General features: G+C 39.7%; 1 protein-coding gene across 2 annotated transcripts in view; it reads left to right on the top strand.

Moving 5' to 3' along the window:
* rab6ba (RAB6B, member RAS oncogene family a) overlaps positions 1 to 16,431 on the top strand; it is a 49,171-nt gene that overhangs the window by 8,468 nt on the left and 24,272 nt on the right. For both annotated transcript variants that reach the window (XM_047587751.1, XM_047587752.1), the window contains exon 2: positions 14,045 to 14,103. In XM_047587751.1, coding sequence (XP_047443707.1) covers positions 14,045 to 14,103 — 59 coding nt within the window. The remainder of the gene's footprint in view (positions 1 to 14,044; positions 14,104 to 16,431) is intronic.

Below are 16,431 nucleotides of genomic sequence, written 5' to 3'. Positions count from 1 at the left end.
TAGACGTCTCTCTAAATTGTGTCTTAGAAAAAAAAAGAGTAGGAGTCTTGCTTAATGTGAGAGGAGGAAGACAGAGAATCCCATTTAAACGTAATCCCAGTTGCTTAAACAGAACGACTCTGTGAATAAAACCCCTGCTGTGGAGGAAGGCTGTCATTTACCCAGCATGGGACGTGACACTTCACTGGGTTCAGCAGGTCTCGGTGTTTACCCTTTCTCTAGCTTTCCAGATGAGTCCTCATCATGGCGCTGCCACAGCCTGAACGAAGCCAACTCACCTGCTTTAAACTCATGCAGTGTGTAATTTGTTCTTTGACTCATGATTTATTCATTTACATTTTATGCATTATTTAAATTATGATAGTTACGGGTATAGTAATCACAGTGTAATATTAGACGTGGCTGTGAGAATATACAGTATGACTCAGTGAGACGACACTGTAAGCAGAAGGTCCTACAGGGATTTACGGAGGGACGACCTGCTTAACATCCATCACTCCAGTTTAACATGGTAGGGAGCGTTTTATCTATCGCTGTGCAAAGAAATGAATCACTACTTGCGGAAAAACCGGTGGCAGAGATGCTGAGGTGCCGCAGTAATGCAGGGCTGATACTTGCAAGGCTTACTCCCGATGTCCACACCTTCTGGGATGGCTATTCTTAGAAACATTACTCTTTCTTTTTTAACCTATGCTTCCCCCAACCCTTTATTGTATTTATTTATTTTATTCTGAATATGCAGTCAATACAAGGCTTCCCAATTGCTACCAAACAAATCCCCCACACACTATACAGAAATGAAAACCTGAGGAAACAAACAACAAAACACAGAAAAAAAGAGAGAAATGAATGACACATTTGAAAAGGAGTGAGGTGAAGCGTAGCTTGTAAGCTCTCACCGCTTTATAAATCTCATCCTATCTTTTTTACTTTGGCTGATAGGAAGGTACCTCCTATTATTGTTTTTAAGTTTTTAGTCTATTTTCCTTCAGGATCCAGAAAGCTTCTGTACAAGCTGGCGTAGTTTCTCCCACACATTCTCACATCTGTGAGAGAGTTTAGCCTTGGAGCAAAGGCAGAGCTGGATCTCAAACTAAATGGTTACTACGCTTGTTTTGTTTCTACCGCTGGAGCAAATATCTACACCACAGGTAAACAAACAACGATGTCATAGTGTGAGGTCAGCTTGAGTCATCATTTCGTTACTGGGCCCTGTATCCAAATATCAAAACTACATTTTGCTGTAGACTGTTGCTCTTGGGCAGAACTAGACTATTATTTAACTCCTTGTCTGTCCTTTTGAACTCATATTTACATGTGTAATTGGGTAGTTTGCATTTTGTGTATTTCTCAATCGCTCATAATGAAAAAAGACATAGGCCAGTTGTGCTCTTGTGTACATTTGTTTACGTGGCAGTGTGTTTGAGTGCCTGTTTGAGAGAGAGGGCAGCAGGTGCAGTTGTGTAGTGTAGGATGGAGCATTGTTGAGGACCACAAGTGTCATAGAAATAGTAAAAAATACTTCAACACTCACTTATAAATAGATATAGACAATTGCTTCAGGTGTATGTATTAATCCATAACCAACTTAATTAGGAAGCAATGAATTATTCAATATTGTAATGGCCAATAAAAAGGAATTTATACAAAATATCTTCCAATTAAATATTGATCCATCAATAAATAATTCACATTAAAAATGGATTTACAAAAACAACACCCAACGGTCAGTAAGTACACCAATTAAAGATACATCAGTGTCATAAATAAATAATGGAATATGAAAAATTATTTGTAAAATGGAGTTTTAAAGAGTTTTAAAGAGACATAAATAACTGGACTCACAAATTGAATTAACAATACGGATTTTAATCAGGTATTCAAAAAGTCATTTTCTTTTCACATTTGCATTTCCATTTCCCTGCTGCTCTTCCCCTCACATTAACGGCTTGATTTGTCATTTAGCTTCGCCATTTAGCCTTTCTGTGGGCTTGTGCTGGAACAACAAAGTAAAAAAAATGCAAATTAGCCAAGTAACAAGTTTCTCTGAGGAGTTATAGCGCTGCTCCCCAACTCAAGAAGTGCCTTTTCTAACTCTGACCTTTTAGTAGCATAGATGTTTGTGCTGATGCCGAGACATTTTGCCTTGGATTTTCTCAAAAATCCAATGCGATATTAAAAAAACAAAGGAAGGAACATTTGCAGTGCACCGATGGAGACACATTCACCTTCAACACACACCCTGACAAGTAACTGGTGGTGATAATTCACCAACAGGTAAACCAGAGGATTTACCCCCATCTCATCTCCACATGAGATCAAGCAGATCAATTAAAATGAATAATTGATTTCTTTGTACGTCAGAATATTTATTCATAAATTCTTATTAACTAGTGAAAAACTTTAGGACTATTTCCATCCCATTTTTGGTCACGTTAATTCAGTACTATATCCTGTTTAAACAAGTGCTTTTACATTTGATGAAGATATTTTTTCAATAGTCTTAAACTTATCGTTCTTACTTGCGAACAAAAAGGCCTACTCCGTCTGGTCTCCCGGTGCTCTCATAAGCGCTATATATTGGCTCTTTTTGTTGGCCAGGGTCAGTAAGTAAAGCGTATTGAAGACTCCAGTGGGTTGCACTTGTTGCCCTTTTTCTAGGAGCCAGGAGAAAGAAATAATGGCTCTGATGGTTAGTTTTGGACTCTTTGTGCCTCCAGTGTAATAAAATGACTTGTTGTAGTTTCCGTTAGTCAGTGGTTCTGCGTCTACATGTGTTTATTCCAATGAGATGCAGTATATTTGTGATGTGATTGGGGGGAACAGTTCTGTACATCACACTGCCTAGTATTCCTGTTTGGTTAAAAAAACAAATAAACAAACACATGCACTCACTTGGATCATTCAATCCTGGTTTAATTTTGTTTAGAAATTTAACCAAAGTTTGACCTCATTATTAACAACACTTTTTTTCAATATTAAATCAAAGTATTGGTGCGTCTTCATTGTTTTTCATTAACAGCAAAGGAAATTGCCCCTAATTAACACCTGGATAGTGATATTGCAGGTAATAGACAGCGAGACCCAAAGCATAAATTCTTTCACTCAGTTTTTTCATCATAATCTGTAAGTCTGTAAAGTGTCTGTGAAATGAGGTGAAAGCTCCTCTCATGTTTGCAGAAAACTGATCTAACTGCACAAATAGATCAGCCCTCAGTCTGTGGACGGTCTACTCTCATTCATGGCCACAGTGACAGGGTACAACTGCAACTATTTAAACCAGTTCATGCTTTCCGTTGGCACTTATCACTGCAAAATGTTTATATCATAATTGGAATAATGTCTGAGTTTGGACAAAACAGAAACGTTGATGTCTCTTTGTGCTCTGGCAAAAAATACAATGTCCATAATTGAGTTTACAGTTTATTGATTATGAAATACTCTTCAGATTAATCAGCGGAGTATTAGTTAGTTTTAGCCCTGGTACTTGGTCTTAAATATGTTTTTGCCCAAGTTGTTTAATTAATCCTGTAATTCGCTGTCTGGAGTTAATGATGTTGTGTACCTCGTAGATGTTCTCTGGACTCTGTGAATTCTAATTTTTAATCAAATTAATTCGACCATTTATTGTGTCAGCATTTAATTAAGAAATGCTGGTTGATGGTGGCGTCAGAAGACAGGACAACAGAAGATAATCTAAACTAAAAGTTTGTTCGCTTTCTATTACCGCTCGTCCTCTGGAGCGTCATGGGGCGCTGGACTCTATCCCAGCTGTCACTGGGCGAGTGGCGGGGTTCACCCTTGGCAGGTCACCAGTCTGTCACAGGGCTCCAAACTAAAAGTGTAAAACAATAAAAGTTAATTATTAGCTAACCAAATAAGTATGAACATACACTACACAGGTTAGTCTGTCCCTCTAGATACATGCTTAGGACACATGATATTTAAGGATTTACAGATGTTTTGGAAGATTTAAAAGTTGGATCCCTAATTTGATGTGTGATGTGTGTAAATTGTTGTATCGTGTATAACTGATAATTATTGTGCGAAATATTTTCTCGTACTGTTTAAAACCTCCAGTTTACCGAGGTTGTCACCAACCCAGGTCCTGGTCTGTTCTGTCCTGTTTAATTAGTAGATGGTAGCTTTAACAATATTACGCTGTTTGCCATGTTAAAAGCTTTTCTCCACGCTCTCATTCACACCAGGGAGGATGAGTGATTACTGCACCATATTCCACAGTGGGTTCTTAATATGAGTAATGAGATATATTCATAGGTCCCGTAAGTGTGTCGACCCCACAACTGCTAATTTGAGCTTAGTGTATATTCTAATTATGTTTTCCATTAGCTATATTCAACACTGACTACATGAGCGTATGTGCTACTAGTAAGCAGAAGTAATATAACATATGTCTCGTAGGATGGAAATTAAAGTAGTGGCCTGTTTCTCTAAGATGCTGCAGCTTTCATTTCTCCAGCCTGCAGCTGCCCTCTGCCTTCTGAGACTGAAATCTAATTTAAACATTAAAACGTCATGTTGGTCTATCTGAAGCCCTCTGGCCTCCAACAGCAGACATATGACTTCTGTCTTCTTTCCCAAGGCAATCAGAAACACCACCAGAATCATATCTGGTGTCACACCTTCGAGGATATCTCATTGTGTTCTCTGTATGAGTTTGTGTGTGTTGTTGCGACTGCTTTTAGTAAAGTCAGATGCCTCATTAGGCGGCATAGGAGCTGAAATGGCTTTCTGAGTGCTTTATGTGTGCACGGGAGACCCAGCCTTTGTTGAGTTTGAAAGCTCCTTCATCCATTATTCAGAGCTATTGGTAAATGGACGTGTCCTGTTCAAGAGTTCATATTGCAGCGTTTCTACAGGTACAGTACATGTGACACACATAGTAAAACAATCAATACGGCACTGATTCTTAATTCCTTCATAATAAATGTCTAAACCTTTTTTCTTTTTTTCCCTGCTATTGATTGGCCTAAATGAGTGAGTGTGGTTTCATGTGGCCAGATAGGAGGAGAAAGCCATCGGCTGTGAGCTGTGCTGTTGTTCATTAGACAAATAGTTTGGAGCCAAATGCTGATGTTTGTATGTAAATGTGGTTGCACAGACAATGCCTACAAGGTAATGTGTCATTAGCAGACTTTTGGTCATGAACCAAATAAAATGTTGATCTTGTGGAGGCACTAGAGGAAAAGAGAAGTAATTAGTAATTAGTTTTTCACTTGTGCTCATCTATATGTATTTTAGGCTTCCAATGTTAAAGTTTTGTGGCGCTAAGCACCTTATAGTTGCTTTTTACACTGTCAGAGTGGCTATATTGAAATTTTTAAAATGGAAGAACGGAGAGCAGTAGAGGCCCCAACAACTCCAATGTAATCAGATTCAGAATATCTGTATCCCAGGTAATGACAATATGTGACGATATAGTGTATGACAACTAAGAAAAAAATATCAATATGGCAATATAACACGATATTTTTTCTTCCGATACAATATCGATTTTGAATGTCTTAATATTGATTTTAAAAGAAAATGGAAAAAGTCATGTTTTGGGCCGATCTTTAACAACTTCCACACCACCACCACCACTTTTTCTGAAATGGATCATTTGGATTAATATTGTTTTTTGACCCAATTTGACCCAATTTGTCCAGTGAATTATCACTGCCATCTGATGTAAATATATACAATGAGTATTTAAGCTGCATTTAAAATTTCTTAGTGAACTACGTAATCATAATAACGCAATAATGTATCCTGACTCAAGTACCGTGATACGTATCGTATCACAAAGTCATTGACAATACCCACCCCTAACGACAGCCCAATGCTACAGAACGAGTCATTGCTTGTTTCCCAGGATGTCATGAGCTAACTCATCTTAGTTCTCAAGTTAGGTAAAAACTTGTGGTGGAGAAAGAGGTTAAGGCATAATCAAGGTCATTAGAATTCATCCTCTGGGTAACATTAATGTCCCGGCCACAGTTCACGGTAATCCATCAAGTATCCGTGAAAATACTTCAGTCTGGAACAAAGTGTTAGAGGAGCAGACGGACTAACGTTGCCATCCCTAGAGCCGTCCTGCTAGCTTGGCTGAAGTGGCAGCTCAGGTCAGCTATAGAAGTTTGTGTTAAAATTATAATTGGATAACTTGGGACTTCTGTCTGTTCCAGTGCATATCTAAAATATAATGCCTCCAGCATATCTCAAGGCCAGAAAATAAATGTCCCAACTATAACACAGGGTGAAGATAATGGGCCGGTACACAGGTGAGCAAGAGTTATCAGTCATTTACCAGCAACAGTTGTCTGCCAATAAACCACAGTTTAATTGTACTGGTTCATCCGTGTTGTACCCAGCTGCTGTGCTTGACTGCTGTCATTATATGCAGTTCAACTTGAGGTAGACTCTTTAAGCAAACATAAAAACCCTTTCTCCAATTTTCTGAGCCTGATGTGATTGAGGTCAACTTTGATCAGTCACTTATAATACCAGGCATAGTAAAGTAAGATTAAGGATTAAGCAAGAATTGCTATATTCAGTTCTTGCTTAATCTTTTGCAGTTGGGACAAGAGTCCTTTGTAGCCAGATTTAATATATTAGAGGCAGCGATCCACTCACACTGCAGGTGTTTTTTACTTGCTTAAACATACATGTACAGTTACTCTTCCACTAGTCAGTGTCAGACTGGAAGTCATACACCGATCAGCCACAACATTATGACTGCTAACAGAAGAAGTAAATAACATTGACCATCTTGTGACAATTCACTGTTCTGCTGGGAAACATTTGGACCTGGCATTCGCTGTTTAGGAACAACCCAAAAAACATGAAAAAACAGCACAAGGTGTTGACCTGGCCTCCAAATTCACTAGATCCCAAAATGATCAAGTATCTGTGGGATGAACTGGAGCCTGATCCATAGAGGCTCATCCCCTCAACCCACAAGACCCAAATGCATCCTGTTGCCAGAAACCATTCGTTATTCGACACCCTCAGAAGGTCTATGTCCATGTTTTTGTCATAATGATTATGCCTGATTGTTGTATGTGCATTGTGTTATTAGGTAGCAAGGCTACTCTATTCTGGAAAAAAATGTGAATCATGATTTTTCTGCTTAGAATTGAGATCACGATTCTTTGGCACAATTTTTTTTTTTTTTTTTTTATAAAATGGTTATTTCACTGATGAACTTTAACTCTGTGGATGACTCTCGCCACTACCACCCGGAGTTTCTTCGCCATCCATTTAACTCTCTTTACCGCTGACTTCTCTCTGCTTCTCTCCCTCACTGTTTCCACGCACTCAACTGTAGGTGGTCTTCCTCATCTGAGGGAATCACGTGTTGTACAGACGTGTTACCATAGGTCGAGGGCGGAGTCACCGCCGGTGCTGCCTTTCGGGGTGTTTGAAAAAATCCAGGAAGAAAAGGGAGCATTTGTTTGTGATGCCGCTCGTGAAATAAAATGCTTAAGAATCGTTGTGTTTTGAAATGAGATGTATGTGTGAATCGAGATCGCGATTTTTTTAACGATTTATCGTGCAGCCCTGTTAGGCAGCATACACTGCACTGACTTTTTATTACGTACTAACGTGCTAATTTTAATCCAGACAAAAGAGAAATATCACTAATACAACCTGCTCAGTAAGGTAACAGGCAGGATCTAATACTTAACTTCCTCTGAGAGTTACTATACAAACTTAATAGACAGTTTGCCTGAGGTGCCTTCACCTCTAAAGGCTTGAATCCAGGGATCTCATCATGGCTTGGTTGTGGGATTTGCCAGTATGAAAAATGTAAGATGTTGAGTTTTACTTTGATTGGTAGTTCATCCTGGGACATAACCACATTGATGGCTTCAGGTGATGTGAACAGGGGAAGTGATGCTGATGAAAAATGCATGTGACCCTCAAACAGAATTATTTCTAAGGCGCTATTTTATGAAATGCTGCAGTATCAATTCACTGTCAGTTAGATCCTCAGTTATGTTTTATATCTTAGGTAGCTCTGAAACTGGAACATTTCTATGCAGAAACATTTTTTGTGCTCAGAGTTGTGGCAGCTCCTTTTGATTTGCTTACGTGTGTGTAATTTTTTTTAACTGAAGGAAATTCATTCGGAGGCCATCTGCTCTTTGGCATTCTCCTGTTGGCTTCTCTATGCCAGCTGCTGTGACTTTGCGCAAGCAACTCAACAGAAGCAAACGTCAATATCCCTACCACTACCGGTCTGGATCTTCTGCAGGTCATTGTGCTGTACATATAACAAATCATATAGCAGTTCATTAAAAGGCTGCTATTTTTATCTGTTCCCTCTTTCATTGATAAATATTAGATATCTGCTTCCCTCCAGTGAGGCACGTCCTCATCCCAATGTCGTGCGAAAGAATGACACACACGGTTTTATTTTTATCCATCTCCTTGTGAGTGGGAGCCGGGCCCAAGCTGAAAGGACTGCCATGCTCTGATTGGCTGCCAAGTCCTCAAGGGTATTCCATGACGCCTGCCGATAAACGACCAGCAGTTGATGTACCTGGCTGCTTGGCTCCAGGGCTGAATGGACAACGTAGAGTATTATTCAGCCCTGTAGAGCTCCGTGAAAAGTTTGTGCTGCGTTTGTGTGCTGTCTGGTCGTTACACTCATATGCAACTTGTGAAGTTGAGGCATATTAGCTTTTTAAAGCTAATATGCCAGTGTTATAACTGCAAACGAAGAATGTTTTGATGGGAAAGAAACTTTATTAAAGTTTCCTTGGAAAAGCTATTTTAGCTAAGAGTTTATTGTAGTCTCCTCTGGATTAAATGTTTACATACTTACATTATACAAAAGTTCTAATAACGCAGAAAATACCACAGCTTTCATTTAGTCATTTAAATTGTGCTATTATGTGATTTCATTGGGTTAGGTTAGTAAATTTATTACTCATTTTGCCTTTTGATTGTGTAGGTGTGTAAATAAGAGAGTCCTTAACTAACTGAGTTTATGATTGTTCATAAATGGAACGAGGAGGCAGAGCCTAATGTGAGTCCGACACGTTTTGGCCATTAACGTGCCGTAAAATTGTATTTTGAGCTCGTAAGACACGGCTTGCTGAGGTGTCTGCTGACTGCGCTCAGCGGAGTCCTGAGCACAGTCGGGTGGTGAAAGTGCAGGTTGCGCCGCAGCATGCGTCCAGTTCTCTCCGTTAATTGGCCCTCATGTTGCTAACTCAGTTTGCCAACTCTTTGAAGCATCGCACCAAGTAGAGACTTCATTAAAGCCAAGGCCGTAATTGGAACTACACAGGAATCCCTATATCTGCGTTAGTATTTATTGTGTCTGTAAGTGGCTGCGCTGTTGTTAGCTTACTCTGTGCGGTTGTATATCATCCACAGGGATAGCGGGAATGTTTTTCACATGATTTCTCCGCTGTGTAGAGAAGTGCAACAAGGGTCTTAATGATGACCAGTTTAGTTAAAGAATATTATAAATATAACTCAATACATTTAATGCAGTTACAATCTTGGAGCAACATAAAATATAACCTAAAATCTCTAATCATTAAAAGTTCCAAAAGAGCATTTATTACCATGACATACCTTTGACATTTCTCTCCTGACTGATATGTTTATACTATGTTTATATCTGCAGGAGGCTAATACTGATGGAACATATTGGAGCATCGTTTTATTGAGTTGTCGTTGCCAGTTGTTTACTGCTTTCTAGCATTTTCAGCTAATTGGCTACATCTGCTCCAGAGCGGTGAGGACAGTGTGATTTATTTTTAATTTTATGGTGTGATGTTTAAAATGAAACACTGAGTCAATAAAGACTTTGCTTTAAATAACGTAAGTTAATAAAACTCAGATGCCAGTTTCACATGCCGGTGTATCATTACAGTCTTCTCTTCTCTTCTCTTCTCTTCTCTTCTCTTCTCTTCTCTTCTCTTCTCTTCTCGTCTCGTCTCGTCTCGTCTCGTCTCGTCTCTCTTCATTTTTCATTTTTTTTTTATTTCATAGTCAGCCTGAAGCAGATGGTTGGGCTTGCCTTAAGGTTTCTTCCCATTAAAGTTTTCTCTCACCATCGCCATGTTAATGTTTGCTCTGGATGTCTTGGTTTCTTAAGACCTTTAAAGCGTCTTGAGGCAGTTTAGGTTTAATTGAAATAAAAAATTAAACTGACAAGCTGTAAACTGGTGTCATGGAGTTTAAATCACGAAGGCGTTTAACAAGCAAGGATGGTCTATTGAAAGCTGCCACTGAGTAGCAGTTTGGAAATTGTAGAAGTAGTTTTATATCTTATACTCTTAACCATTCCCAGTGATTAATCATTCATGCTGAACCCATTTTGAGCATTCTTTTGAAACGATGTCTCTTGCAAGTAACTCAGTTTTGGGGAAGTACGGTTTGATTTGCTCAGCATATTGGGGCCGTTGTCCCCTTTATTCCCCAGCATGTGGCCTTCAACTGACTGCAGGCTTATGTGGAAGATGACGTTGTCATGTTCTCGTAGAGTGCTGCACACAATGTTAAAGATTTAAATGGCTTACGCAACCTCATGAATTCATCCTCTCTGACCCCTGCTGCAGGTACTGCTGCGTACGAGAAAAACAACTCCTCTAAAATCGCCCCAGCCATTTGAGTACAGCTTTATGGAATCACAAACAAATTAAAATCACAATAGAAAATCCCAATTGAGTCCAAATAATATGATGAAGTGCTTTAAATCGGGGCGTTGTTAAGAAATATGAACAAACAATAAAGCGTCCCGGCCCTCCAAGGTCCAGACCAATTAAAGTGACACAAGAGGATGATAATAGATACTCACTCTGAGGGTCTCTCTTTGAGCCCAACAGCTGATCAGGACTTGAATGAGCTCCTCTCAAAACAAGCCCACTGGGTCATTATTAATAGGTGCGTGTCGGCTGGTGGGTCCACGTTTGGCTGAACTGGGGCTGCTGTTGTGTCGTGGTCAGTTTTCTCCTGTTATGCAGGTGACCATGTGTACAAGAGTAACTTGTTCGTTTTCTCCACTTCAGTCGGAGTGGTAATCAATTGGTGCCAGACGGTGAAGAAAAAGCTACACTGAGCAGTCTAAATGTCAAGATGAGACATTTGCACAGACGGCCTGGAATCTGTGGGAGATTTCCTCAAACAAACAAACAAACAGCGCGCTAACAATAAATGTTGCGTCATTACTTTCACAGCAGCGATTATCTTGCACGGTGCACAGTCACCTAACCATCCCAATTGACCTTTTCTACGTACTGTAATTTTTTTTCGACTTGTGATAAGTCCTCGCTGTACCTCCTGTGGGACTTATCTTTATGTCACATCTAGGCCATACGTAAACAGTCTCATTAAAAGTCCATTTAAACACTGGTTTCTCACTACACGATTAGTTCTACTGGTGGTTTCTAACAGGCTTGTAGCTGAACTCCTTGTTGCCCCATGTTGTCCTTCCTATTGAAATTTAATAAGCTAGAGTGATTCCTGTGAGCCCACAGCGCCCCGGCAAAACACCTCTGTCATGTCGTGAATGAGAAGAGGTTATTGCTGTGTTATCTGTACCGCTGCTTTGGAATTTACTTTTATGTCTGACTAAAGCTACTAATCATCTGAATCCCATCATAATCTCAAAAACAGCGTTCGGTGTTAATGGCACAGAGGATGAAAAGCTCACGAGGAGGAAACGCTCACAAATGCAGAGCTAATTCTGAAATGTAATCAGAAATCTGCCTTGTTAATCATTTCTTTTCAACAGAAAATTCTCTGAATTATTGCATCCGTGAGCGTAGCTAAGCTTCCTGGTTCCACTCCAGTAATTAAATTCACACATCACATCTGAAGATATTGACAAAAAAATTAAATGTCTCTCGGTGCAGCCTTTCTGGATTAGGAGGCTGCTGTGGGCTGGGCGGGTTTGGTTTGCTTTGGACAGACGTCTCATTCAAGTAATTCGGCGTTTCATCAATCATCATTATACGGTACACTTCCAGGATAATCCTGCGCTCTGTGTGTGGACGGAATTTTAGTGTCTCTTCAGATTTCAGTCACGATGCGCCATCCCAGATACTACTTGAGTTAGAGGGAGAAATAACTGGAAGCTGTCTGTCCTGAGTTTTGAAACTCTCAGCAGTGACTGTGCAGTCTCATGTTGCGTAGTGGTCAGGGAGGATGACTCAGCAGAGAGGACGTCGGACTGAACTCTGTGTCCCGGTCTTCTACTCCGTCACAGTCACTGAAGTCATATTATTCTCCGCAAAAAGAAAATCGTGTTTGATTGTATTTCATCTGGTAACACCTCATAATTTGTTCGGAAATGGTTATTGTAATATCTGTCAGAAATAATTGCACTTAGGGATTTTTCATTCAGACTAAAGGTGTATATGAAAAAGTGTTTGACCCCTCTGTGTTGGTTCTGAGAGGCGATACGTAAATCATGTGTAAAAATAATTGCCCCGTGTCTATTTTAATAGACAGCTTTACCAATGTCATCAGCAACTGCAACTAAATGTTTCTGATGACACAAACAGTTCTTACATGGTTAATAAATAGCCTGAGGCACAATTTATTTGTATGGAGCTAAAAACAATAAAAGCTCAAGATGTTCACAATACCCTAAGACAAAGACCCTCCGAACAAGTACCAAGTGCAAGTAGTCTGATGTAAACAAAGGCAGACTTCTCCTTCTTTTGTCGGTGTCAAAGCCTTTAGCTGACTGTGTCGGAAAGAATTTACAGCCTGTGTCTTTCACGGATAGTAATACAGTGTTTTTATATGTTTTTTTCAAGTCGTGATGGAGTTGTAATTGCCAACAGACCGTACTGGACTAGTAGAAGGTGTTAAATTAGCTGCTATCTGACTAAAAGTAGGACATCTCTGGAGTGAGCTGGATGATGTATTGATAAATTAGCTCGAGCCCTTCATCAGTGGCTGAACATCAGACTCTGCCTTGCAGATATGGAAACTGAGGGCACAGACACATGTAATTAGTCTGCCCGATTAAAACTGGTTCCCATGTTTCCTGGGAGAGACAAAGTCTGCACATTTGGGGTATTTAATTCAGAGTATATTTCTGTCACACAAATAGTGAATTACTCTGTGGATATTGAATGCAGAGGAGTAGATTTAGGTCTGTTAGTTGACAGTGAATACGGTGAAATTCCTCTGTCGGTCTGGTCATTGCCTGATGGAGTTCACTTTGGATCAATTGCACTGGAGTTAAAGAGATATAAGATACCAGCTCTCAGCCAACCGTGTCCACTGGTGCTAAATGGATATAAGAAGAGACTGATTGATTCCTGCTGGCATCCGCATTTGCTTTTGCTCCAACCCCCTCATTAATAAAACCTCTGTGGAAAAAAATCATTTGAGAATCATATTTGCCATCTATCACTAAGTCGACCATGTCTAACCAGACTTTGAAATTGATTTATTCTGGCGTGACATATCTTGTGCTAGTAAAATGATGAATGAGTTATTGAATGGCTATGCAAGGCATTCCAGTCATTTGTCAGACACATAACATTAGGATGTGCTTTCATACCTGCTATTACTTTAAAACAAAATATTCAGTTCAAAAATACTTAAGCAAAACACAGACACTATGCTGTAAGGTATCCATATATAAACTAATTGTGAGAGTCCATATGTTTACAGCTACATTTACAGTTATATTAAATGGGTTAAACGTCTCTTTTTATTAAATTTCCTGTTTTCAGGGCTCTAAAAGCAAACATTTAACTCTGGTGAACTCTTCTCATCTCCCCCTTTCATGAATTCATATACTAAATCGTAAATGTACATATATTAAGGGTACACAATGCTGGTAGCAGCAGCAGCACTGTAATTATACGTGGACCTGATGCCACTGCCGACCTCCTGGTCACCCTCGTACACTCTAATGAGCTCCCCGGACAGCAGTGACATCCGTGTGTGATAGTACAACCACCAGTCCTTCTCTTAAATTTATTGTGTGTGTGAGTTGCGGGATGACAGAGCCTCTTGTCCATCACTGAATGTGTTCTGTCTCTGTCTTGTCTTGCAGTTGGAAAGACGTCTCTGATCACACGGTTCATGTATGACAGCTTTGACAACACGTATCAGGTAGGTGCTCCCGCAGGCGCAGAGAGGTTTCACCATCATCTTCATCTCCACTGACCAGCTACTCTGGGCTGAAGGCGTCTGCTTTGATACCGAAACACACGGCTCCGCGTGCATCATTAAATCAAAGACATATACTCCGCTCAGACGAAATGAAGTTCAGGTGAAATTAGTGTAAAGCATAATAATCAGAGAAAGTCTAGGTTTTATCTGTGTGTTAAACGAGGAGGTTAAAGAAACATGAAGAGCTCCCTGGGCCCAGAGGCGATGAGTATATCTAACCCTGTTTTCCAAAGCAGCCTAATCTCACTCGCGATCCTAAAAACAGAATATTGCTTATGCAGCTACAGCACTTCTAGAGGTCTCTGCGAGCATCTGCAGAGACAAAGGAGCTTTAAATAAAACCTGGAGCATTATTGCTTTAGAAGCAAAAAATATCTACTTACATAGTAATAAAAAAGGAATTAAAAATAAATCTCACAAAGCTATTCCACCCACCTTCTCACATAATGTAGAGTGTGCATGTGTGCGTGTCTCACTCTTTCTTGCTGGAGTGTACAGTATTATGAGCCTGTGTAATACGGGGAAAATGGTAAGTAGATTAGCTTAAGAAATACTGAAGCAAGATCAGTTTGAGAGAACACTGAAAGTGAAGAAAACTTGAGGTAACTTTTGTGTAGTTGAAGAGAAATACAACTTAACATAAAATAAAACCAAAATTATCACTGCATAGCATCATCTGGTGATAATACCACCAGTAAATGTTTAAAGACACTACCAGTGGTGCAAACTTTGAGCTTCTATACTATAAAACCTTTGGGCTAGTGGGATCTAAGCTGCACACTCAAGTGTTAAAGTGGCCCTGCCTCGATCACCATAAATGGAAGTGTATTAAAGGAGTAGTTTTACATTTTGTGAAAAACTCTTCTGGGTTTTGAAGGAAGGATTAATTCCATACTCATATCCATTGAATATAAGGCTACTGTCAACGGACGCTGCAGCGACGGCTGCAGCGACCAGGAGCTCTAAAGTTAGAAAATTAGCAAATTATTTCTTGTTTGATTAATCTAAGTGGAAACATCTGGGGCTGAATAAAGAAGCTAATGCCAAAAGTGATAAAACTGCATTTCCTGACATAGCCACTTGAGGCTGGCTCCACAGACCAACATGATTAAATGTCCAACATGTTTACAGCCAAAAATCAAACCTGGCCTCTACACCTCTATTTCCACAGTCATGAACATGTTATAGGAAGTACATTTTCTTTAAATCACTTATTTAAATTGTATTAAGATTTAAAGTTATGCATAATTAAGGCCCTTGCCACTTTCAGCTGGTGTTAGCTGTCACCCTAAAGGTCACTCATCTGCCTCAGCTTCACTGAAACCTCTCCATGCATTTTTGATTGTTGAAGTGGTGGAATCTAACAAACCCAAATAGTAATGGCCACCGTGAAGAGCCGCCAGGAAAACTAAGTCAGAGTGATGTCAAATATATTTATCTATAGTTTATATTATTTATATATTAGTCTTACAAAAACACAAGCACTCATTTTGAATTCATTGGTTCTGCGTCAGACCATTACTTGGTTTTCATTAGGGTTTCACCCTACACAGGTTTCCAAGACGTAGTCTGACATGTGATTTTTACAACTTTCATTTAATAAGATGTTACTTTCAGTTAGTGGTGGGCAGATTATGTTCAGATTATGTTTGACAGATGAGCTGTTTCCCCATTTCCAGCATTTGTGCTAAGCACATCTAACAGCTGTTGGTTCCTCACTACATAGACACTGACAAAAATAACACTGGTATCAACGCTGTCATTCAGTGCCTCACCGGAAACCAAATAAACACGTGTTTGAACGTTGGCTTTAAGAGGGTTCCTGTCATAGAGATCGCAATGTCTGTCAAACAGAAATATTGCCAAAACATGGCAAAAAATATTGTTCGTCTTGGATTACGTTGGGTTTTGTTTTATTATCAGTGTTGGTGAAAAGGACCTTTCCTTGGACTTTACCGCATCCTGCTAAGCCTCCCAAAAAGAGAAAGACGAGTCTTTATTCTTCGATAGTTCACAGAAGCTCTGTGCTGTGCTGTAATGAGATTTGGATGGCTCATTGAGTGTGGATTAAATTGTCTGTGTTAGCTCTGTGCTGCTGCGCTTTCACAGTTGCTTCTGTATCTGCTCATATTTCTACATTCATAAGTCATGACAGGCGACAGAGCCAGACATTTTAACTCTGACTGTGAGGGCTCACGCCTTTTATGTTTTTAAGCCGCTGAATCTCCACGTTGCGTAGATGTTTCTTTAAAGTCATTCTCACAAATT

This window comes from Mugil cephalus, chromosome 6 (genome assembly GCF_022458985.1).
Source record: "Mugil cephalus isolate CIBA_MC_2020 chromosome 6, CIBA_Mcephalus_1.1, whole genome shotgun sequence".
NCBI lineage: Eukaryota > Metazoa > Chordata > Actinopteri > Mugiliformes > Mugilidae > Mugil > Mugil cephalus.
This window is presented reverse-complemented; position numbering and strand designations above follow the sequence as displayed.